A 24,902-nucleotide genomic window follows, 5' to 3' on the forward strand; every position below is an offset into this window, starting at 1 on the left:
AACAGCTCAACAAGGACGTGGAGGCTGAAGGTGTAATGTATACCGTCGTACCTCGGCAGATTATAAAGTGGAGCCATGCGGAAGCAGGCGACGACTGCTCGCTTCCTCTGCTTTGAAAGCAACTTCTGCCATACACACTTCTTGGATCTCAGTGGCTGCTCCACCTGATGGGAACAGAAGGAGATTATGTGATTAATCAACACATTTTCTATCAGGTAAACCTGAGAAGAAAAAAAAACCTGTCTCTGAGAACTGAGAACTGCTGTTTTCATGAGGTTTTTTTTTTTTGCTCAGTGCCAGTGGGGTTTTTATTTTTTTTTTTATTTTGGTGACTCATATGACTGTGGATAAGGGAAAGGGGATGTGCAGGAGAAAGCCCAGTGTAACTTTGCTGTGGAGCATCACTGCAATTTGTTTCAACACCGATGTCACGTCTAGGGTGCACACTCGCTTTTCTTTTTGTCTGAACCAACTAAAGCAAAGAGAAAGAGATATCTTCCACGAATTGCATGAGCTTTGGTTATGTGCTGTGATGAATGGAGAATTAAAATGTGTCCTGCCCATTCATGGCCCAAACAGCCCACTTACATTCAGCCCAAATGCAGCAATAAACTGCGGTCAGCATGTGGTTCAGATCTGGTGGCCACAACATGGGTACTACTGTAATGACACAGCACTGGGACCTGGGCCAGAATAGGGACAGCTATAGCTGGCTAAAATATTGCACCCATGTTCTGGCTGCCAGGTCTGGACCACCTGGGGACCGTAACTCATTGCTGTACTTTAGTGTACACTAGTGGGCTGCAGTGAACAAATTCTGGGATTTTGTGGGAGTGTTAACATTACATTGGGCAATAAAATGTAACATCACTGGTCTTTGTCAGCATATTGAAGGCGCCATTAGCTGTATGTTTTTGAATCAATAACCCCTGAGTGTCACTCACGGCTCATAATATGTTTAAGTATTTACAGTATAAATGTTTGAGGCTGACCTGCTCCAGGTTGAAGACAGCAGCAGAGATCCTCTGGATACGGTCCACCACCCTGTCAGGGTCTGGAGGCCCCTCACTTCTCATTGCTACGTCCTTGTACAGGTTTAGCTGCCACCTCACTGCAGGATCCTCCGACTAAGAAGGTGTCACAAATAAACATGTTAAATACAGTATTTTAGAGCCCAACCAATACTTACATTTTCGGAGCTGATGCAGGTTTTAGGAAGTAAAAAGAAATCTATATATCGGCCAATATAAACACATTTTTTGCAATGATTCCTAAAACACTTGGGACAAAGATATGTAACGGAGGCCGGATATTTGAGATTCTAACAGTAACCTTTAATGTCTGAAATGCCTGCACAGAAACAGTAAACTTCACTAGGGATTTGATCATTCAAAAATACCCCTAGCATTGTAATCTTTCTCAGAAAACAGAAGAAAAAGTTTTCAAATCAGTGCATATCAGTTAAAATATATGCAAATACAATATATCTAGGAAAAAAATATTGGCTGATAGTTTCGGTCAGGCTCGACAATATATACAGCCTGTGGATGCTTGTAACCCCTCACAGTCATGATATTGATTCGGAAATGCTCACCTTTACTCGAAGATGCAGATTCTGCCGAATATGATCTTTGACCTCTTCATCTGTGTCTCTCTATTAAACAAAAGCAAGAATAGGGACACAAACATGTATATAACTGTTTCAATGAGTGTACCTGCTCGAGTGTAAGGACATTTTATAGTCACATGAAGTGTTGTCTCACCAGGAGGTAGCGAGTTTTGGCTAGAGAGATGAGCTCCTGGTCACCCGGGGTACACATGTTGAGGCCGATCGGCAGCATCTTCTTCAGAGCGGCCACGATCAGCGAGGTCTGGATAGAGTAGAACTCGCCACGTCTTTTCTTGTGTCTCCTCTCCTGGTCTTGTCCCCCAGACTGAAAAGAAAAATCACGATAACACCCTTAGACAACAAAAAGTGGTGAATAAAAAAAAAAAAGCTTTGTCAGCTTAATAAGCTGCTTTTGAGGTAATTCATTATATTGTCCGATATTTGCTGTATTTAATATTGCACCAAAGCACTTCCTCTCAACTTCTAACTTGATACCTTACCAGTATTTCATTGGAGCATACTTCACAGTGGGAGCACTCACACTGTATTTGAACAAAAGCCAGAGGCAACCGAGGCGAAAATCTGTGACCGGGCTGAATCCGTGCCACTGAAGCATTAAAAAGTTTCACACCTCAGCTGAAAAGTGGAGCTAGCAGACTGCCTCTGTTAGGAAAGCGAGATGTTACCAGCGACTCGCACTTCGGAGCCAAATTAAAGCAGCTGGCTCTGTGAAAACACTCATTTCCATATTGACATATACACGTACACTAACACGCACACAAACACGCACACACGCTTACCGCACATCAACCACAACATGGCATACACAGCTCGAGCTAACTGTTGACCAAACACACCGGGGGTATCACAATCCATCAACGGCAAACACACCAGAGATCACATGATTTGTTACAGGAGGGTTGGGCCTCATTACTCCAGATGAGACGTGTTCCGCCCATAAGGGAATGAGCAATGACCAAAGTTACCATGTCTCACATGGTGATGAATGGAGGCCACAAATAATCAGGTGACACGATACTGTATTTAACTACACTATAGACTATATAGCACAGCAGCACAAGCTATTGGCTTCTCTGCATGGCGACTGCAGCACAGAAGCCAATAAGCTGGCGGGTAAACGGCACATGCACTGCATCACTCTACCTTTTCCTTAAACGACTGTTTGAGACAGAGAGAGAGAGAGACAGGGAGAGAGAGACAGATAGAGAGAAAACGATGAGAGGAGGGTTAATGGGCGCACACGGTCCTCGCGTGGACGTGCACTGCAATGACAAACCATTTGTTTGCCTTCAAACGGCTAAACCAGGCAGACAAGAAATCAAATGTTATGACCCTCGTACATCTGAGGAGGGCTGAAGGTATGGAGGAATATTTGTCTACTGAAGGATGAATATTAGTTTCTGTTATTTAGCGTAACAAGCATGCATGAGTAAATTCATGCACGCGCACCAACACACACAGTCATAAGTCAAAGTCAGTCATGATCCTGCTTATTTCTGGAACTTTTTCAATTGAACGGTAAAGGTTCTTTGTGACACGACTAGAAAGGTTTTTTAACCTGCTGCCGGAATAAGGACATAAAGTTGAGGTTGTGAGAAAATACAAAACCTACCTTAGACATCTTTGTTTTGTTATCTCCAGTCAGGAAGGAGAGGTTGTTGATTTCATTCTGGACCACAAAGTTCTGCTCTTCTCGTTTGAAATTCTGGCAAAAAATGTCAAAGAAAGATAGCTGTGATCCATCTGTGTTTGAATTCATTTAGGTTGCCTTTTTTTAGTATCTAAAGAAGAATGGAGATGACAGAACTTACATGTGACTTGCACCAGAGGATAAATATCTCAGCCACCATTCTGAAGAGCTCGTTGGAGTCGGCGTCTGGTTCTTTCAGCCACCTGGACCTGCAGTAAAAGATGTTAATGCATCCTCACTAACACCCGCACCGTTTCTTCCTAAATACCCCTTAAACAACTCCATTCAGTGAGCTAACCTGTTGTTGTCCACGTAGCGGATAAGCATGGGGTAAAAGGCGTACAGGTCCCTGCAGAGCACGGCAAACTCATCCAGAATGAGTAGCTCAGCCTCCTGGGTGTCTCCCTTACTGTCTGCCTTCAACAGCTCCTCCTCAGACACCACCTTCACCGTCTTCTTCTTCAGCTTCTCCAGCGTTGGCAGGAAGTGGCTCTTCAGGAGGTCTGCACGGGCTTTGCTAATGATGGGCTGCACGTAAACTGAAACGTTTAAGAGAGAGAAAATGTTACTTAATTCAATTTGAAATGTGTAGGTATACTGGGAAATATCTTAATTTTCAGAAAAAATTTCAGATGAATAATGCATAACTTTTAACTTGTTCCAAACAATAGTTTACTTTATGAGCATTTAACCATTAAAGCTTTTACATTTGCTAATTTTCCTTTCCTAAATTCAAATACATAGCCCTTTTACTTTATTGTTTCAAGTGGGAGTGCTAGCAGTTTTTGGAATGATAAAACAGGGTAGTTAGCATGAACACTGAAAGCCTTCAAAGTATAAAGTAATGAGGCAGGCTCATCACAGTGCAACCAGTGCCCACCTGCAATCCTCTTCATCCACGAGGCCTCGTCAATGCCCAGGTTGTTGTTGAGGATCTTGAGGATGTTGCCCAGGATGACGCTGAGGTGCTCTGAGGTGACGGTGGTGCAGCAGACGCTGCCCCCGCTGGCCGGCTGGTTCTCAGGCCCCCTCTCCCACCAGTAGGACAGGTAGTTACACAGCATGGGCAGCACCACCTCGATGACGTGAGGCATCTCCGTGTACCGCGCTCCAGACTCAGCCATGTCATTGATGTCCTTTGTCAGACCGTCTAGCCGTGGCATCCCAGGACACATCTCCTCCACTGAGTCTGGTATGCCTAAAACTGAAAGCAACACAAGGGGATTTACAATGACGAGGACTATTACAACAATGTGTGTTCTCTCAATCCGAAATGCTGATATCTGAGAAGATTTTACATAATTATTATAAATGTAGGAAAAAATATATATATCATCCTTTTCTTATACTTCTACTTTCTAAAACAAATGATAAGAAGGTTGTAAAGAAGGACAAGTCCATTATCCATAATAATAGCTGTTTGATTTGCCACACCTGGTAATAAACCCTTCTATTTCAGAATAATTACACATGACTCACTGGCTCGATCTCTGGCACTCTTAGTATTGAAGACGGAGCAGGGGTTGAAAGTGTTGAGCATCGGCTCCAGGAAGGCTACAGGCATGGCTCCAGCCAGGGTGGCCAGACACTGACCGAGGGCTGGTAGCTGTCTGAGGGACACAGAGGAGGAGGACAGTTGGTCATTATCTGCATCAGATATCAGTTAGTTTCTTCACTGAGGTTTTAAACAGTTAGCACGATGTTATGATGGCAATGAGATACCTTTCTACATAGATGTTTTTCCCAGTGCCCAGGGCGTAGAGACTGGTCAGGATTCGATAGCAGGATACTTGAACATCGTCCACTGGAAAAAGAAAATTATCTCTGTTTATCCTGAGTGAGACATGAATATCCAGATCACAATATATGTAGATATCTATAATTTATAATCCATTCAATAGTTGTTGAGACATTTTACTAAAAGCCAGAAGGGACTACATTTAGGTGGTGTTATAAGAAAAGTCAAAAGGATACATCTTCTGGGAACCATTAATGTCAAACTAAATAATGAACCAATCTATTTCGTGGAGCTTGAAATAGCTCTGAGGATCACAATGACCTGCTGGTAGCACTTAAAAAAGTTAGGGAATCAAAATTCATGCCGATCTATGCAATAGGTGTTGAGATACTTTAGTCTGAACGAAAGATGTCGGACTGACCAATCTGAACATGGATGTCCTAATATAGCCACCATCAAAGCCGTTGATCATGGACTAAGCATTGTGAAAAGTTATTTTGCTAATATTTTGCTTTTGTACTGGGGGACTAAAGTACTGGGGGAATTTACAGCGCTTTTGTGTAACCAAGCAAAATAAATGTTCCGTGGTGTCAGGACGAAAGAAGCCTGTAATCACTGCTTTAAAATAAACTTAACACTGACACCCGACACCAGTTTTTTAGCAGCCTCTCGCACAACATGTTTGATCATTCTTCTGCCTTCAGGACTCACAAAGCAGGTCGACTCCAAAGTGGTGTTGAGTGATGTGCTCAAACAGAGCGGTTAAAATGGGGAGCAGAGCCACGGTGGTGTAGTTGATATTCTGCGACACCCCTTTCATCTGCGAGCGAGAGTGAGTGAACTTCCCCAGCTTGAGGTTCTCGAACGTCTTCTCCAGGTCTTCTGCGGCGTTCTCAAAGAACGTCCTGAGCCCCACCCTCACCAGCTCTGAGCCCGACTTCATCACCGTTCTGTTGGCGTGAAAGGGAGCGTGATTAACGACTGAAAAGCAAATGAGGAGATACGCAAGGGCAGAGCTATAATAAACCATTGGATACCCTTTGGTATGCAAAGGACAACACTGTTTACCCACAGCGGGACACGCTCACTACGAAAATACATCATTCTCACAGTCTGTGACCGTTTTAGTCATGAAATACGAAACATGAGCGTCAACCTTACACTGACACATTGATGATTCATTTAATGAATTAGGTGGATATCTAAATCCAAGGTGAGTTTGCCAGTGTTGGAGCTTAGACACATATGACACTCTGAAGTCAGACAATGCATTAATATGATTAGTCCGTCCATTTTCAGCACGTCACAGTTCATAACATTGCTGAATGAATTACTCCTTGTTAAGCCTTGATGTGTCCCAGTAGGAAGGAGAAATGAAAGACGTAGTCTGTGGGCTTTGACTGTAGCTCTTCAGCGCAAACGAGACACAGGAATAACACATTGCCGATTTAGCCTCATTATGCCTGAGATGAATTAACAAACAGTGCATTGTGTCTAAAGAACACTATAAGCCTTGGGCAACATGTGGCGTATGAAATTTGTTTTGCTTATTTAAATGCCAGAGGATGATCTTTGTTAATGCCAGTGCCTCCCAAAAGACGACGAAGTAATAACTGTTTCAAGGAAAATGCTCATGACAAATATGCTCCTCTACAGGGTCCAGCAGAGGTTAGACTCTGTTTTACACAGGAAACACGTAATTGGATTTTCAAACAACATTTGTTTAAAGGGGCACTACATAGTTTTGGAGAACAGATTTAAAAATCAGAATTTTATTATTTACTATATCAATGGGGTAATAATATAACAAAGTATTTATTTTTTGGCCTAACTGTACAAACAAGCTCTTCTCAGAGGAAAATAAGGTCCCCAGAACACTGTTTGAAACTAGAAGGTGGCAGGGTCCGCCAGATATAAACAAAAAAAAAACAGTATGAAATTGTGTTGTCCTTTAAGGACAATTTATTTATTCAGTCATGAAAATGAAGAGATATTTCATTATGACAAAGAGATCTATTATTTAGCACTATCACGTTATCACTCTTGCTAATTTAATTTGTTTTAATTTTACTTTTCCTTTCAAAAAAGAAAGCTTAAAGCTTAGCTAACTTCCCGTCCATTTAGCAATTTTCAATCCCCTCCCTCCACTCTCGTCACAACTATCACTCCAATATTTCCGTCCTATTCTTCGTCTTTGGTGGTATAAACCATCAGCATGAGCCCTGGAATTGGTAGCTTCCCCTGCTCAGCCATAGCCGATAAACAGGAGGGTCCTGCTGTCTGTGCCTTGCCCGAGCAGAAACAAACAAATCTCTGTCCTGATTGGACAAAGTGAGCAGGGTTACCAGAAAGTGTCTTTTCTCTTTCCCTGCATCAGCAGAAGGACGAGCGACTTGGGTTCCTGACCAGACACTCTATAACAGTGATTACTGTTGGAATATAGAGCTATTTAACACTTATTTAATAAAAAAATAAAATGCTTACAGCAGCTTTGAAGTTGCCAGGTTCCTTGTTAGTCTTCATATGCTGCCATATTTGTACTCACCTGGTGTCCAGTGTGTGTGCCAGGATATGCAGACAGCTCACAATGGTGGTGGAGTCACTGCCTACAAGAAAACACAAAAAACAATCAATGTGACGTGAACACCCATTGTGAACCATGTTTAGTTGTCTATCTGGACCTGAACTGAGCCTCTTATGGCAACAATGAGTTCTGGTCTGTGTTTTGCACACCCCACAGCCTCCAGTCAAATAGGTTGCAAGCTCGGTTGGATAAGGTTAGTGGAACATTATCTAGTTCACCACCTCAGTTGGATGTGGCATATCGAATATGGCTAAGGGGCCCCATGACATAATGAATTCAGTGGTTTAGTTGAATGAAGCCTTATAATCTAAATAATCAATCATCGTTTGAGTGGCAGGGGCCAAAGCTGATACCGCTCTCATGTCTGCCAAGTACATATAAAGCTTCAGCAAGCAGCCAGTTAGCTTATCTTTATCATAAAGACTGGAAACAGGGGAAACAGCTAGCTAGTCTGACTTTGAACAAAGGAAAAAAAAATCAGCTTAACAGCACCTAAAGAGCAGGAAAAATTATCACATTATATCATGTTTGTTTATAACATAATTAGTAAATAAAAAGTGCAGTTTTTACAGATACAGATACAATGCTCCAGTATTTGGTGTCTTATATTTTGCACAAAAAGCTGACTGTAATAACACAAGACAATTCAGTTCATGAGATCTCAAAAGTCATCAACTAATGACATGATAAAAGGAAAAGCACACGCGCACACATACACACACACACGCACACACATACACCCCTACATAGCCAGAAGTGGACACTCACTCTCGCTGAATACTTGTGGACCTCTGTTTCTGGTCATTTTGATAAAACAAAAACAGAATGTAAGTGTGCTTTTAGGGTTTCTTTTTCTCACTAATATTACTGCAAATGTGTTTTTATTTTTTTCAACAAGCTGACAATACGGGATGAGTGATGTCTACCTATCAAAGAGTTTCCATATCATAGAGCTTCCATATACTGCATTGGAGATGTCTGTATCCAGCAATGCAGTATATGCATTCTATGGAAGCTCTTTGATATGGAAGCTCCATGTCATCTTATGAGAGATGGTTTACTAAAAAGACTTGTTGATAAGTTACATACACACACACATTCACACATCAGCTTACCAAAGAGAGAAATCCTATGTCTGACAAGAGCTGCCAGTTTACAAAACAGGCTGGAGGTGTGAAGGACAGACAGAGGAAGGAAAATCAGTTAGTCGTTAAGATCATACAAGTTTAGGATTTTAAGTAAAGAGTTATAGTCATGCTTCAAAGCTGTAGGTAAATGAAACTGTCTTGATTATGTACCTGGTGACCATCTCTTTCTCCTTGTTGGAGGCGTAACCACTGCTGCTCAGGTTCTTATTGGGGGAGGAGAGGAAGTAGAGAGAGTGGTTCTTGAAGTATTGGTCGATGAGAGGAAGGAGAACCTGAGAGAGGACATTGATGATGACAACAGCAGATCAGGTTGATGAAAATGTATTGTAAAATTGCTTTCTACATATGTAGAGCATCCTTATTTACATTACACCCTTACTTTGGCGAAAAACTTGATTTCTTGTTCATGAGGGGACCTGTCTGTTTTGCCACTAGCAGCCATGGACTCTGGATTGAAAGCATAAAAATCCGTATTTAATAGTCAGTAGTTAGTCCACTTAAGTCTCTCATAGTGAGGTCCTACATACTATCTGCTTACCGAGGTGAGCAATGAACTCCTGAGCTGAGTCGACATACTTGAGCAGCTTCTTGAGGAACTTGTAAGCAAACCTCTTCTCCATGGAGGAAGAATCCTGCTCTAAGTCCTTCAAACCTCTGCAACACAGGAGGATATTAGCTTCAAATCAACACTTTAATACCACTAGATTTTCTTTTTACAGCATTTCATAAAGAACTCCTCCGACAGTGCTGACAATCAAAAGGAAAAATTAGGAAGTTCCTGCAAGAAATCAACAAGAGAATATCAACAACTGACCTTGTGATGCTGTAGCCGTTGATCTGCAGGAAGCGGAAAAGGTCCTGGGCCTTCTCTCGATCACGGGCCTTCTCTTTGGCTGTCAGAGTGTCATAGGGCACCAACAGAGGGTGTGTTCCCCCACCTGAAACCGCAGACACACCCAGTTGTTCAGTAAGATTTATCAGCCATAGCACTTGTCCGGGTCTGTGTGAAGGCAGATGGTGACACGAATTGGATGTACCACTCAGCTGAACCTCTTTAGTGAAGACCGGCGAGGCATACACACTCATATGCTCACAGGTGCACATAAACACAGCAACAACCTAGAGGCACTTCCACATCCGCCCACACCACATATTGTCCATTCGTTCATGTTTGCAGGTATCTCTCTGTAATATGCGCTGATTATGATTGACTTCATCATAGAAATCACCTCTGCTTCCAAGGTCGCTCTTCTTCTTCTTGGCCCAGATGTTATGGTAATTTTCAGCCACCACCTCCACCATCCCCTTGGACCAAAGACAAACAGTACATCTGAGTGAGGAGCACGTCTCGCCCACGCTACTCATTCACATTCAGGAAATATTGCCTTTCATCTCGTATTCAGCCTGAGAGATCGCTTGATGTTAACAAGAAAAGGAGTACGACGGAACAAACGTGAGGTCACTCACCTGCAGTTCTCTGGATAGAACCACGCTGCTTGTGTCTATTGGGCTCGGATTGAAGCCATTCGCCTGGAAATGTTCAAAAAGACAGTTAGACACAGTGTTTTATTAGTCATAAATCGACACTTTGATAACACAAGATTTCAGCTTTAATAGCATTTGTTAAAGGATTAGTCTGTGTCTGTAGGCTTTCGGTCCATTATGCAAGGAGATTAGCAACAAAATCAGCTTTGTGTTCACAGTAAATAACTGTGTGTCTGAATGTTTACAACTGCAAACAATAAGTGCTGACAAGTGGTACTTTCCTAAAAATAAGAAGAAGATTAAATGATAGCAGCTGAAAGCCTAGAGCAGTGATTTCCAACTCAGCTGAAAAAAGATATTATGATAAGTCAAAAACACATAAACATATCTACAGGTTTGTGTTAAGGAAAAAAGTAAAAGGCCATATAGGATTACAAACAGGTGCAGTGCTGATCTTTACTATAGTTAGTCCTAACAAACAGGGTAGGCACACCACAAAATTAGCTAGAGGTAAGTCAAATGGTTAAAACAAGGAAAAACTATTGAAATTGTTAAAATATACAGAATCAAAATAGTTAATGTAGCTAAGAGTAGTGCAAATTAACAGTTGAAATAGTTCACTAAGGATAGGTGAACATTTGAAATAGTTAGCAAAGTTGGCTGTAAGTAAGGCCAACACACGTAGAAATAATTAACATTAGCTTCAAATACAGTAAATATACATGTGCTCTTTGTATGGCACTTTTAAACCTTTTTGTATAATAGAATGGCAAAAAGACAATGCAAAGACATGACATGTTGTCTCATAAAGATATATGATTCTATTCTAAAAATAAACTGATCATTAATTTACCATCATACTTCATCCCAAAGCGAGATGATTTTGAGGACAAATGGATTTATTCTACTCATTAAATTATCCTTAACAACAATTTTAATGGTCTGGTGATTTTCTAGAAAACAAGCACAATGTAACATTGCTGTTTGTCTCTGCCACATTCTCTGCACTGCACCTGTGAAGCCTGGGAGATTTTTCGCATTTTCTCACTCTCCCTCTGTTGTGACATGCTTTCTCCATCTTTGGTCCTGTCGATGCTCCAGCCCATTGCCAGCATGCTCTTCAGGGACTCTCTAATTGGCCATCTGTAAATCTCTTTTTCCTGAAGCACAAAGACAGAAATAGGGTACAGGGACCAAGCCCAGAAGCCTCAATCTTTCAGTTATCTCTTCAGTGCTTATCTTCCCCGCAAATCTCACATTCAGACTTTCCTACCTTCTCTGTCAGACCTTTGTAGGTCCTGAGCTGAGGGTGAATCTTGGCTTTCTCATCCACACAGTCTCCGTATTTCCATCCCAGCAGCACCTGAGGCACAAGCACAGAGGGACGTACGTGGGTGGAAGAAATCTTCATTGCTCTCAGAGTCCCTTCAGGACATGATTTATCATTTGGAAGACTGGGTAAAAGATTAGGTACGCATAACAGATCAAGGAGCCATGGTACAGTCAGTTCTTGCTGTCCTCAGCTCTTGTTAAAATTTTTGACAGATGCAACAATGCAGACTAAGCAGTTGGCACAAAAGAGAGCAGAGGCCGTCTAAACAGACTAGCATAATTACTGTCAGCGTGCCCAGAGTATCAATTTCAATCATAACAAAGAGGAGGCATCACCAAAAGAAACAATGCTGTGATATTGGAAAAAAGAACAATATCAAACTATTTCACTTTGAAATGGCTGAAATGCTTTCCTGATGATTTTGAGTGCAGTATTTCTTCAAGGAGAGACATTTTAAGTGTCCTCTACTTTTCTTACAACACCTGTGACTTGCTCTGTGTCAAACACTGCGCAATTTAATACCAATTTTCCAAAGCGAAAGCTCTTATCTTTGGCCTTACCTTCTCTGCTGACCATTTCTCATGGGCATGCTCTGCGTATTTGTTGGCAAAGTGCTCGAGCTTCTCTGGAAGTGCGATGCTGGAAACAGAGTGTGACAATTAGTCAGCTTGTGTCTGCAAGTGTTTACAACTGAAGTAATGTACTGTTCATACTAGGCTGATCTGAATATTTCTCATTAATGTCTGGCTTGAACGTGGCTTACTTAGCGGTACTGATGGGTTTTGGGTCAAAGTTGCCCTGAGCGTCGACAGAAACAGGCTTTTCCACAGTGGTACTGATGGAGGCGTCCACATAGTCCGGTGGCAAAGCTCCAGCAATGGCACTGAGGCAAGGCATGGCCATCTTGAAAAGCTCTGGGTCATATTTCTGCATGGTGAGAGAAACAAAGCTTACAGAGTACACGCAAAACTTGGCTCTTTGAATTCTGTACAAGCGCGGCCGCACAAATTGCATTCTTATTTAATGGAACACCGCTCATTCGTTTAGTCGTTCAGTTAAGGTGGGACTTAAATGAAGCTGTGCAGCCTCTCCAGCCCGAGTGTATCAGTGAAGGGGGCCGGCAGCAGAGACATTAATGAAGAATTATTCTAAAAGCCAGAGAACCAGCTTTGCTAGAGGCTTTGGATCAATGACGGCTGTCGAGATATTGATGTTTTCAGGCCGGCCCTTAGCACAGCCTGCTTTCATGAGTGTGCATTTAGAGAGATGTGCTGAGTTCAGCCTTCTGCATCACGAACAGACCTCAAGTAATACCCCATGTGCTGATAGTTCTGTCGCAAAGATACATGTTAATCAAGCCTGTGATGAATTAGGGCAATTTTTATTTAACTTTTTTTTTCACTTTTGTTACAGTCTCGAACATGTTAATTACTTTTGCTGGGAAAAGAGGCGGTCACTACAAAACTGCGAAGGACCATAAAGGTTCACTTTGTAGTTTTAATCAGAAGAGGAGGATCTTCACTGATGGATTATTTTATGCCTAAACAAACAAAATACACAAACTCTCTTTGTTTTCATGACTGAATATTCTGGAGAAACAAACTGACTTTAAAGGGCAACACAATTTCAAACAGTTTTACCTTTCTAGCTTCAAACAGTGTTCTGGGGATCTTACTGTCCACTGAGCTTGTTTATTCAATTATGAGGAGAGTTTGAATATTTACTCATTAATGTAAATTCTGAATTTTAATTTCTTCTCCAAAACTACGTAGTGCCTCTTTAAAAAGTATAATACGAAAAACTCACCCTCTGTGACAGAGAATCAAAAACTCCCCAGAAGATTTTCTTTGTGAGCAGCAGTTCATCCTCGGATGCTGTGCCGTAGCTGCCCCAGCCCGACGGGAGGCAGTAGTACTTCCAGTTCTGCTCGTAGTGGTTGGTTAGGAGCTGGAGGACAAACACAGGGCAAAGGTCAAGATGAGCAGAGTGATAAATATACAGGATTTAGTCAGACGGGTAGCACATTCTCACCACATACTGGCACAGAGCCACGCATGTAAAGCAAACAGAGCCTCAAAGGAAATCAGCTCTCCCACACTCCAAAGTCCAAATGTGTGCATGGAGGTATAAAACAAGTGTGTCCACCATCTCATAGGCCAGTCACAACATATTACACGTTCAGTATTTCTCTCCTGTTGCCAGACAGATGGAGCAGAGCGGTGGAGGCAACAAGCCTGTAATCACACATTCCACTACTTCATCCCCTTTGTTTTCCCTCCTGTAGCAGCCCACGTCTCCCACATGGGATGATTAACAGCATGGGTGTGTTAAAAATGTGCACCTTTGAGAGTGTGTGTGACTGAGAGAGAGTGAGAGAGAAAGCTGAACGCCAGAGCACTGAAGGCACACCTGCAATGGAGCAGGTGGAAATAAGTTGTTGGTACCTCCCCCGCAGAGCTGACGATCTAATAAATTAAGGCAGTAAAGCGTTGCTGAGCAAGGGACCACACAGAGTAAAACAAGGGTTAGATTGTGAAGGAGAAAAGGGAAATAAAATAAAAGGCGCACAGGAAACATACAAGCAGAGAAACAGGCGGTAAAGAGATGAACACAAGATACAGGACAGCAAAGAAGGTGAGAAAACGGTTGCCCACCCTGAGAGGCATCTTGCAGTAGTCCGTCAGCAAGGGCACATCAAAGACGAGGCGGCGCAGGAGCTGCTGCAGCATGGAGGGACGAAGGTGCCTGCAGAGTAAGGTGAGAAAGAGATAAGAGCGCTGCTGCCCTGGGCTGCCTTAAACCAGAACATCCTCAGACTATCACCATTTTTGTCTCCATAATTCAGAGGCATATCTAAAGAAACCCAGCTCTGAGCTGAAGTTCTTTTTTTTTTGAAAGCAGATACAAGGTCCTGTTGATCTTTTCTATTCTTGCCAGCTGAGATACCACAAGTGTTTGGTCTATTATCACAAGTTTACAAAAAGGCCCACAACCTAGAGGAAACTTGTAACTCTGCATATAAAGTTTTTTTTTATGCTCCTCACTTGCAGACAGCAAGCAGGCACTCCTCTATAGCATCCCTCTGGGCCTTGGTGAGCGAACGGCCCTTGGAGAGGCGGTAGATGGTGTGCAGAGTGGAGTCGATGAGGGTGGCATAGTGCTCGGTGCCAGCGAAGAGAGGGGCGCAGCGGGTGAGGAGGGGCAGCAAGGCGGAGCCGATGTAGCGGTTCATGGCGAGGGCCGTCTCTGTGGTGCACAGACCCTCCTGCAGAAAGAGAGAATGACGGGCCATACAACATGTGACAGCGGTGACATTATTTCATTTAAATGCACATAATGTTTTCTTTGTGACTAGGAGTCTCTATCAAAATGATATCAAAAAGGATGCTCAGTAATAAATCAAATCTTCTTGTAAAACATGTTAGCAAGAAAAAAAAAGGGCATGGTTCTATTACAACCACAAACAACACAAAAGGGTTGCTGCACACATGCTGCACAGATTGCATTAGAATGAGAATTTGTCAGTGTGAACAGCACCAAGTCAGTGTGACAGACAGAGGGCTGATTGATATTCTTAGCTTCCGCCATATTAAGACTGTTGGCCAGGTTCCCCATGGTCTGTCCTGGATGTCTGTGACGTTACCAGGGGTTAAACTACCTCCTGCATTGTAAACATCCTACACACACTTCGGGACTCCAGCTCCCAAAAAAGCCGACTTCATTGCAGCCCAGGTGTTAAAAATGTCTCCCTTTGTGTGCTGCTGGGATTTATAACATATCATGTGAATATAGATTTAATTCAGCCAAAAGTCAGCATCCCATGGATTTGAGAGTTTGAATGTGAAAAAGCCAGATTTTTGTTTGTTTACTTACAACTACATACACTTTTAGATGAGAACATTTACATTGATCAACCAACGTGAGACTAAACCACTGAGGACGTCCTCATTAGTACAAATGTTGCCCGATATTATTGATGAAAGTCTGAAAGTCTTATAGAAGTTCTTGTTACAGAGTCTGACCATTCGTTACTTCTCTCGCTCAGCATCATCAGCTTCACCTACCGTATCCAGAGAGGTGGCCGCCCTCAGGTCAGGAAGGAAGCCCACTTCAAGCAGGTGAAGCAGAAAGGTCTGATCCTCGATGCCATACACCCTGTCCAGAAACAGCACCATGGGGGCCTTGTGATCCGGACAGAAGCTGGCAGACATGTCCGGCTCTGTCACCGACCCATCTGAGAGAGATTTAGGCAGGAAAAAGGGAGGCACAAACACAGGTGTTCAATAGTGAAATAACCCAGAGAATGGCCTACAGTACATAATCGTAAGTCCTGTCTGATAAGTGGAGTCATGTGTATTCATTAGGGCAGCAAGCAGCAGCATGCGAATGAGAGTTTTCTCACTTGTCTTCACTCCTGGCCTGCTGACAAAGCCAGTGTGGCAGTGCTCTGCGCAGCAAATTTAAGAGGCGAGTCTTGCCATGTTTACGCCGATCAATCAATAGAGCAAGGCAGCTTGCTATAGAAATGATCTGGCTTACGCGCAGCTATGTGCAGTAAAGCGTTGCACTGATTAAAAAGGCATGAGCAGTGAATTGAAATCAATAACCTTTCGCCGAGCACCGAATATGCAGACTTTCATAACCTGCGCACCCTGTAGCAGTATGATAGTGAATAGGACGCGCACCTTTGTTGGTGATGGGCATTTTGAGCGGTATGCTGATAATTCCCACCAGGTCTTCAGTTGGTACCAGAGAGCGCAGGATGGCGCGAATACGCAGAGCCTCACCTTTCCCCTTGTTGATGAGCTGAAGAAAACAAAAGGGAAGTGAAAACAGGGAAAAACCATCCAATGACAGAAAAACCTGAAAATACACAGATTCCATCAAGCGTACATGCATCTCTGGGGCACAACGTCCCAACAGGTCAATCAGCGCAGAGTAGAAGGACATGATGGCGTTCCCCATGTGTACAACCTCCTCCTCGTCATCACCATCAGCAGACCTACCGGTGGGAAAAGCGGAGACATGAAGAGACAGGAAAGAGGACAACAATTTTTAAAGGGCATCAGAGCAAAGACGCGAAGGCGATGGGGAGATAAGCAGCTAATCTTAAGGGTTAGTCGGCATTGATTTGATAAGCTTTGCTTGATCTTTATGGCTTACACGTCAGAGCTGACTCCGTGCACAGAGCCCGGCAAGTCCAAAGCGGGCGTCTCGGAGATCTTGATGGCTTCCTTCATGGCAGCCAGCAGGCCATTCCCTCCCTCTCCCCTCAGGGCGGGCCCGAAACACTCGGGACGACGGATGAGCAGCTTCACGACAACGCTTGAGTTCTCCTCCACACTCTCGCCTGGGGTAAAAAAAACAAAATCATATGAGAACAAACAAGGAAATTATAGAGCCAGAGAATATGAACACTCTGCAGCTCTATTATAAACCCCTCGCTAGGTAGACCTTGCCTTAAGGAGCTAACTGAAGGTCTTTCAAATATAGCTGAGCCTTTGCTAGTCTTTTCTACTTGTTTAGCAGAAGGAGAGAGGGAGAGACAGAGAGAACAAGACTGGATGGTAATTGCAGCCATACCGTTGACGAAGACGGCAAACCGCAAAAAGGAAAGGTAACGCTCCCCCTCGATGGGGTTCCAGCCGATGTCTGGATAACCTTTAGCCAGGAGCATTGGACAACTCTGGAGACCACAGCCTGCCAGGTAGGTGACCACCTGAAGGCACACGACATCACATATAGATCAACACTTATCCATGTGTTAAGGTGCACTATGTAGCTTAGGGGAATACATTTTAATCAGAAGAGAAATATCTTTTTTGATAGTTTTTTTTTTTTTTTATGTCTAAACAAACTGAATATAGATATCTCTTTATATCCAGGACTGAATCAACTGAATAAACAAACTGGCTTTTAAGTACAACGCAATTTCATATAGTTTCACCTGTCCAGCTATTTTTCCTTTGAGAACAGTTATTCAGTTATGGAAGAAAATACATATTTCTGAGTTTGTATAATCACCTCATTAATATTGTAAATATCATAATGAGTTGGAGTTCCTTAATGTCCCTTTAATCATTTCATCCTAGATGATTTCAAATACAAGATAATGCACGTGAACACTCAACAGTGAGCAGAAACACTGTGTATGATAATGCAGAGACTGAGCGTTACCTTGTCCAGGTCGGGTTCTTCCAGTGCCAGAGCCAGGCCGTTGTTGTCCATCACAGAGGAAGCAGCCACGTCAAGAGGGGTGGATCCCCTCATGGCTGGTGAAGCTACAATGCAAAGCACACCCACAGTCATCCACTTACTCTGTTTTGTCTAAAATGAGTCTGTGCCTGTTTTCCTGTTTCAACTAAATGTGGTGCAAACAGCAGGGGGTGCTGTTTCCAGCCCTTCCAAAAATATCATGGCAGCAGCTCAGGTCAACGATAGTGTTGAAGGAAAGTTTTCTCGACCAATGAATGCTCCTACTCTTGTTAAGGATTTATGAAGCACTTTGTATACATACAGTGTGGTTACAGCTCGTATATGTTTTAAAGGAAGTCTTGAAGTCTTTACTCTGAGGTTTCATTTTTATTTCGCTTATACTGACACATAAGAGAGCAATTTGAGAAGTGTGCATATGTGCGTGCGTGTGTGTGCACACGCATGTGCATTTGTTCCTGACTTTGTGCGTGTGTGGGTGAGTGTGTGTGAGTGTGTGTGTGTGCGCATCCAGGGGAGACAGTCTCTCGCCCCAGCAGGGTGCTCTCTAAGACTGTGGCACCGCCATCTTCTAACAGAATGAGAGATGAGTCGATAGATTCTCGGCACTCAGACTCACAATTACACACACACACACACATCCTCTAAGGTGCGAGGCTGATATATGTGAGCTCAGAGGCACAGAACAAGTCCTATGATGGCAAAATACATGTCACCCATATTAATGAGAATGCCTGTAGTTTCAAAAGTTCATCTTTCATCCAACAGAGAGCTGCGTTTACATGTACGTTTTATGTATGTTTGGCCCCTTACAAGTATATTACTCTCCATAATCGCATAGTATTTCCTGCAGTCTGTAGAATTTGGTTTATTCTTGCTCACGTCGTGTGGCCCTCATTCAGTAAAATAATGTTGTAGCACAGCATCAGTAGCCATTTGGCTAACCACAAAGTAGAGTGATAGATTACAGCATAGCAATTTAAACAGCTTTAAGTACGGGTGTGAACACCCCCGAGACTGATTGAGGATGCATTTGACGTGTTTGGGTTATCTTCACCTGCAGATGCTTGCAGCAGATGTGTGTGAAAGCACTGTGTGTTTCAACAACCCACTGAACTAGTAATCGCAATATCCCCAGACTCCCTTAACAAATCAGGTGATTTTAAGAGTTACTGATTGAGGAGAAACTTTGTAAAGCAGTTGCTGCAAATTCAGTTACAATACATTGAGATGTTTCTTTTCTTGTAAGAAGTGTCAGTTTGGCAAGACATTGTTGTACCCGCCTGTCTGTTTTAATGACTAAAGTGCAGAAAACAGTAAATGGTATCTAATAAAGGCTACTTCTTTGATGCCTAAGGAAAGTCCCCAGACTCCAGCAAGAAAACTGTTGAGACTTGTTACATCAGGAGAAACTTCATGAACTTTGTGAGACCCTGTCTATAACAGATTCCTAACTATTATGGACTTCTTGTTAATTTGGCAAACATACGTGAAGATATTTCTATCTTTGTGTTAAAAACATTGGAACAGTTTGTTCCTGTTATGTGTATATTTGTACATCACAGATGGTTGAAATGACATCTAATCACAAGAGGTCCCTCAAGATGTATGTTGACACACATTTCTGCCAGGTGTAAACTGACGGACCTAAAGCTGTCGACTTGTACTCAGAGCTTGTATATACCGAATGTCAACAGCATCAAAGAGGGAGGTACCCACCCAGCCCGACACTGCTATTCTCCAGAAGGTAGCTGAGGTGGTCGAACATGGCTTTCTGGTTCTGACGGCTGATTCGGCAAAAGTAGCACAGGAAGCGACAGCAGCTGGCAACCATCTTGGGGAAGGCAATTTCCTGGTGGAATGATACATAAGTAGGATAAAACATCTTCTTCGGTTGAATTTGAAAACAATGCATACAGTATGTAGGTAATTCACAACCACAAAATAGATTTTTACAAATTACTAAGCACAAGCACATTTTGTCTTGAAATTATTTCTCAGGCAAAAAAACTTATGTACTTATAAACACAAACAAAATTGACTTTCATACCGACACATTGCTAACAGTTTGTCACAGCCCAAAGAAAACACTAATTTGACACCAAGTGGTTTTGGAGACACCTTTTTTTCAGGGATGCTGTGTTCACTGCAATGACTTTCTCCAGGCTCCTCACCAGTCCCCTGTATGTCTTTCTACCTAATTAACGTCTAAAAGGCCTGACACCCTCACACAGTCAGCCAGCCGCAATCTGCCCTTTCTGCCCTCCCTCCCAGACTCTGATGCTGTCAGCCGGAGGAGAGAGCCCACCTACTGGGACCGCGTCTTCATTAATGCCCGCTCACCCTGTGACCATGCTTCACATATACACACACAAATGATAACACACAAAAACTGGACTGAAACACAAACTTTCTTAGAGGGCTACAACACTCCTGGAGAGGTGGCGTGGTGAGCTCTGTTTAACAGCGATACATAAACAGGTAGAAGTTGTTAAACCTGCGACTTGTCTCCTCCGAGCACATTGACCATGACCTCCATGACAGTCTCGTGCATGCCCAGTATCCTCATTAGGTTGGGGTGCTGGTAGAAAACTTTGTTGTTCATGATGTCCCTGGAGAGAAAAAAGGACATTAAGGATAATTAAATTCACAAAAAATGTGACTAGCAAGACCAGGATCACGATTGTTCCTACATACAATACATGTTACTCGAACATATTTAACATAAGTACAGATCCTCTGAGGCACCCACAACCTACCCAAGTCCATCGATCATGAGCTTCTCCTCCTCTTTCCCCATACGAACAGACAGCAGAGACCTGATCTGACCGAGTGATGCCAGGAGGTTGATGGTGTCCTGGACCGAGGCAGCGCTGATGGTGTAAGTCTTCCTCATGGCCCGCAGCAGCTCCCCGATGCTGTCATACTGCCTCCTCAGTAGACTGAACATCTTGCGGACTAGCTCTGGGTCCTGGATGTGACACTCCTGGGCCCAGCTGACCATCGTCTGAGATATGAGTTCCTTCAGGTTGGCTGAAAAGAAAATAAGCACATGATCTTAATAAGCTCAAAACAATGATCAATGCTTAAAAATAACATCATTTAAAAGCAGTCTTATAAAGTCATTTTGTTAAATGTGTTGGCAAAGCTCTCCTTTTAGCTCTGTTTGGGTCCCCACCAACTCCTCCTCCGTACTGCTAACTGTTCCACTGTGTTCACCAGCTACTCTTTGTGTTCAGGTGACATACATTATGTTTATCAGAAGTTTTTTACTCAGTAAGGCTCAGTTCTGCTGCTGGAAATGGTGATCGTAAACTAAAACAGGGACGTTTTTTGGTAATGAATCCAAAACAATGAGCTGAAAGGCACTAAAATGCTCAGTTGAGCTAAAGCTAAAGGAACTGATAATAATCTAATAGAAATTAGCCCTTTCATAGGTCACTAATTTGAACTATTGTTAATATGGATGTAACGATATACCGAAGGTTGCAACATCATGATAAAAAAAATGCTGCAATAGCGTCGTGGGACTGTGACGATACCGACATATCACAAGGGAAATCAGTATTCCACTGTTAGAAATCTTAAAAATTGATTACCCGTAATTATAAGAAAGAAACTAGAGCTGTGTGTTATTACAGAATTGTTAATTACAAGAGGGAGCATTGGTTAAAACAATACAGGCCTTTTCTCATCTCAGTAAGATAATATTTGCCTTTAAAATAGCATAGAAGAAGTTGTTCCAGTTGCTGCAATGTCTTGTAATCCTTACTGCATATTAAGAAGAAAATGTATCATAGCTTTCCTTCTAATAACACTACGACACAACAACCCTCCATACTTCTACACACATTAACACAGAGATCCGACACAGTGCTCTATTAGATTTATGTTTAAAGAGCCTCCACTTCACTGGGTGCTCCCAATGCACACAAAAGGAGCTGCATTTCAAAGGCTGCATTCACAAACTGGCAAAGTGGTATAAATAAGACCTTGACAGAAAAAAAAAAGGCAGAAGGCTTCCATCAAAGTATTTCCCATGTCTCAGGCTAATGTGTATCAGCCAGCGCTACGAGCCCCGGCATTTAAAGAAGTGAAGAAGGGAGCTATTTCCTCCTATTCTATGGGAGAGGACACACAGTTTTGCGAGCTCATTCACCAGAAAGCACGTTTCCTGCATAGAGCAAAGGAAGCCCAGTTATGTAACACATAAATTGGATAAGGTATTAAGAGTTCTGTACAGTAAAATATTTTTGCTGCTGTGGTCAAACGGAGACATTTGTTTGGACAGCTCGAATGTTGGCTACCCTCAAGGCTTCATTAAAATTGGATCAATAAGGTGTGTGGGTGAGGGTGTGCATGTATATTTGGGCGTCCGCTCCTGAGGTATGAACACACAAAGGAGAGAGCGACATCAATCAAACAACTCAGAACCATAAAAGATGGAGCCATTTATACGCGATTGATTTCCTTAAAAGTACTGCAATTAGGTGATTGTTTTTTAGGACCCCTGTGTCTGTGTGGTTGATTGGATCTGTTGGATTTTCCAAAGACTATTTGACACCAGGCTGTCAATCACTGCAAGAGTGTGTGTGTGTGTGTGTGTGCGTGTGCTTTGTTTTAATGGGTGGGGAGCGGGCAGAATGTCACAGTCAGCGGTAACTGATCCCGCCGCCGCCGAGAGTTGCGTGGGTGTCAGAGAAAGGGCAGAAGCGCCAGCCTGCTCCAAAATGAGAAGCAACATTTCTTCCTCTCAGCCAAAGATGCCTCACAACACCTGACTCTCATTCTGTCACACCACCACACACACTTGTCCGTTCCCTCTGTCTGTGTAGCACCCGCACACACACACACACACACACACACACCCGCCCCCCTCACTTTTTTCCCTCACTACACTGCAACAAACAAATCTGACCCGGCTAGTGCTACTTTGATGAAAGTCGGTGGCTTTTGTTTTATGGTGTGAGGGTTCACACGCCATCCCCATGCGCTCATACACACACATTTCTTCTGGGCAAGTCATCACGTCTGAGCATTAAATGCTGCTACTGGATGGACCATTCATCAGAGGAGGAAAACGACTTTGGCGCTCCTTTTACTTCATTCCAAAGAAATAACGGCTAAGACGACGGCGCCTATTGTATCTTCAGGGTCTCACCGAGCAGGATGATGTGATGGGGGGGAGAAGTTATATTTTGAGTAACAGCACTGAATATATCATGCCATCTTCACTCTGAACGTTTTCCTGGCGAGACCTCCTCATATACGAGATTTTATCTGGGTTTTTCAAAATATACACCAACTGCCGCATACACTTCTCACCTAATGTACACGCGATTTCAAACTATACATGCTATCAATATGACTGAACGCGCAACATACACAAGTTTAACGGGCTAATCAAAGGCATTGCTTTAGGGATGGCAATGTAAGTTGGTCCACTTGGTCTAGCCTGAAATAACTAAATAACTGTTTGGTGGATTGCAAAGTCATTTTGTACACCCATTCATGGTCCCCAGAGGATGAATGCTACTGACTTTGGTGATTTTCATGTAGTACCTCTAGGATTTTCAGTTAGCAATGTAAAAGTTGCAGTTTTGAGTGAAATGTCTTAACAAAGGCCATATTATTTGGTACAGGCATTCATGTTCCCCAGAGGATGAACTGTTAATGCGATGCAGCATGTTAGCATGCTGACGTTAGCATTTAATATTTGAGTAAAGCTGGTTTGTCAGTAGAAACTTAGCCTTGTTGTAAATATTGTTATTCACTGCTGTATTGGTGTCCACATAGACACCAACACTACTCGGATAGGTTCAGGAAACAATGTTGATGTAGGTGCAAATAGTGAAGCTTTGCTACAGACACCTGTGCGCTAGTAGCATCTGCCTTCATCTTATAACCACTGGGTGTTTATCTACTATGCAAAAGCCACTGACAGGAACAAATTTAAACCTTCCCCACCAAGAAAACACAAATGTGGCTTCCAAGTCAAGCTTTAACACTCACTGCCAACATAAATTGTACTTAATCACAAAGAAAAACACTTTTAGTAGATAAGAGAATTTGCCTGCAGTGGTTTTACATAATTCCACTTCCTTTCCTCCCTTTCCTGATGCCTCCAGCTGTTACAGAAGTAGATGCTCCTGAACTGCAGCTGCCACCGCAAACCAGCCGTGTAATCAATCACTACTTCCACAACACCCTGCAGAAACTATGACCAACACCACCACCCAAAGCACTCTTTTAAGGGGAAAACACACACTCTTCTATTTTCATCCTTCCTCGCTCCTGGGAGATCAATGTGGTGGTCTCATACGCTCCACTTCAGGGTCACACCAAATCCCAGTGGAGAGATTGGCTTTAAGCGTCTGCAGTCAGCAACACATATTTCAGCCCAAATTTATCCATGCGCAATTTGGCCACTTCTCGTTGCCAGCATTGCTTTCGAGAATAGATGGGGCTCGTATGATGGCCAGATTCTCAGAGGGGTTTTTCAGAGGCAATGAAAATGCCGCGCTTCACATTAGTTAGTCCCTATCTGTGCAATTAAAGGCGGACACACGTGTCTTGTTTTATTGCCAGAACAGGGTCATTTTCAAGAAAGGTCACGAATAAGAAAAAAAATTGCCTCCATAAATGGAAACATTCGCCAATAAACAGGACCCTAATATTAAACAATGCGCCACTGTTTCAAATAACACTTCTTTCCACATTGAAGGCCAACAGAACATAGTAGAATGTATTTTCTACCAGGTAAGAAATAATTTGCAATCAGCGACTTGATTGGTGGTCCCTTGCACGGAGCGGTACTCGAGAAGGAAAATTAGATACAACTTGTTCTGTATTTATTCTGCTGTGGCACACCAGTTATTGAGTGCCCGTGAATAAAATGGTTTTTGTCCCTGTGTCCGTGCACATGCGTAAATGTCTGCGGGTTTAATCAGGTGAAGGATTTGGTTTTATCGCTGATGTGCTTTCTCTCATCTCTCCTCGCTCGCCTCCCAGAGTGGCTGACGGAAGATGCTCTTCACTCCTCCTGCACCCAGCCCCCGTATTACCATAATGAAATTGAAAA

The 24,902-nt window shown here is 42.9% G+C and overlaps 1 protein-coding gene across 8 annotated transcripts in view; it reads right to left on the minus strand.

Annotated features, from left to right (window-relative positions):
• The window catches only part of LOC115597678 (ryanodine receptor 3), a 112,733-nt gene that overhangs the window by 20,942 nt on the left and 66,889 nt on the right, over nucleotides 1-24,902 (minus strand). For 4 of the 8 annotated variants that reach the window (XM_030443848.1, XM_030443845.1, XM_030443843.1 and 1 more), the window contains 36 exons: nucleotides 20,581-20,854; nucleotides 20,319-20,433; nucleotides 19,541-19,673; nucleotides 17,786-17,889; nucleotides 17,192-17,327; nucleotides 16,772-16,958; nucleotides 16,502-16,610; nucleotides 16,294-16,414; nucleotides 15,673-15,842; nucleotides 14,653-14,873; nucleotides 14,263-14,353; nucleotides 13,415-13,555; nucleotides 12,372-12,535; nucleotides 12,169-12,247; nucleotides 11,549-11,638; nucleotides 11,289-11,435; nucleotides 10,258-10,320; nucleotides 10,020-10,095; nucleotides 9,605-9,728; nucleotides 9,329-9,444; nucleotides 9,170-9,237; nucleotides 8,941-9,062; nucleotides 8,758-8,807; nucleotides 7,604-7,664; nucleotides 5,770-6,008; nucleotides 5,043-5,124; nucleotides 4,800-4,930; nucleotides 4,201-4,524; nucleotides 3,619-3,859; nucleotides 3,442-3,529; nucleotides 3,243-3,335; nucleotides 2,774-2,788; nucleotides 1,764-1,934; nucleotides 1,595-1,654; nucleotides 993-1,127; nucleotides 52-164 (listed from right to left, as the gene is read on the minus strand). In XM_030443848.1, coding sequence (XP_030299708.1) covers nucleotides 52-164; nucleotides 993-1,127; nucleotides 1,595-1,654; nucleotides 1,764-1,934; nucleotides 2,774-2,788; nucleotides 3,243-3,335; nucleotides 3,442-3,529; nucleotides 3,619-3,859; nucleotides 4,201-4,524; nucleotides 4,800-4,930; nucleotides 5,043-5,124; nucleotides 5,770-6,008; nucleotides 7,604-7,664; nucleotides 8,758-8,807; nucleotides 8,941-9,062; nucleotides 9,170-9,237; nucleotides 9,329-9,444; nucleotides 9,605-9,728; nucleotides 10,020-10,095; nucleotides 10,258-10,320; nucleotides 11,289-11,435; nucleotides 11,549-11,638; nucleotides 12,169-12,247; nucleotides 12,372-12,535; nucleotides 13,415-13,555; nucleotides 14,263-14,353; nucleotides 14,653-14,873; nucleotides 15,673-15,842; nucleotides 16,294-16,414; nucleotides 16,502-16,610; nucleotides 16,772-16,958; nucleotides 17,192-17,327; nucleotides 17,786-17,889; nucleotides 19,541-19,673; nucleotides 20,319-20,433; nucleotides 20,581-20,854 — 4,654 coding nt within the window. The remainder of the gene's footprint in view (nucleotides 1-51; nucleotides 165-992; nucleotides 1,128-1,594; nucleotides 1,655-1,763; nucleotides 1,935-2,773; nucleotides 2,789-3,242; nucleotides 3,336-3,441; nucleotides 3,530-3,618; nucleotides 3,860-4,200; nucleotides 4,525-4,799; nucleotides 4,931-5,042; nucleotides 5,125-5,769; nucleotides 6,009-7,603; nucleotides 7,665-8,757; nucleotides 8,808-8,940; nucleotides 9,063-9,169; nucleotides 9,238-9,328; nucleotides 9,445-9,604; nucleotides 9,729-10,019; nucleotides 10,096-10,257; nucleotides 10,321-11,288; nucleotides 11,436-11,548; nucleotides 11,639-12,168; nucleotides 12,248-12,371; nucleotides 12,536-13,414; nucleotides 13,556-14,262; nucleotides 14,354-14,652; nucleotides 14,874-15,672; nucleotides 15,843-16,293; nucleotides 16,415-16,501; nucleotides 16,611-16,771; nucleotides 16,959-17,191; nucleotides 17,328-17,785; nucleotides 17,890-19,540; nucleotides 19,674-20,318; nucleotides 20,434-20,580; nucleotides 20,855-24,902) is intronic. The other 4 variants (XM_030443846.1, XM_030443847.1, XM_030443844.1 and 1 more) reach the window with 1 other exon arrangement.

This window comes from Sparus aurata, chromosome 16 (genome assembly GCF_900880675.1).
Source record: "Sparus aurata chromosome 16, fSpaAur1.1, whole genome shotgun sequence".
Classification (NCBI taxonomy): domain Eukaryota; kingdom Metazoa; phylum Chordata; class Actinopteri; order Spariformes; family Sparidae; genus Sparus; species Sparus aurata.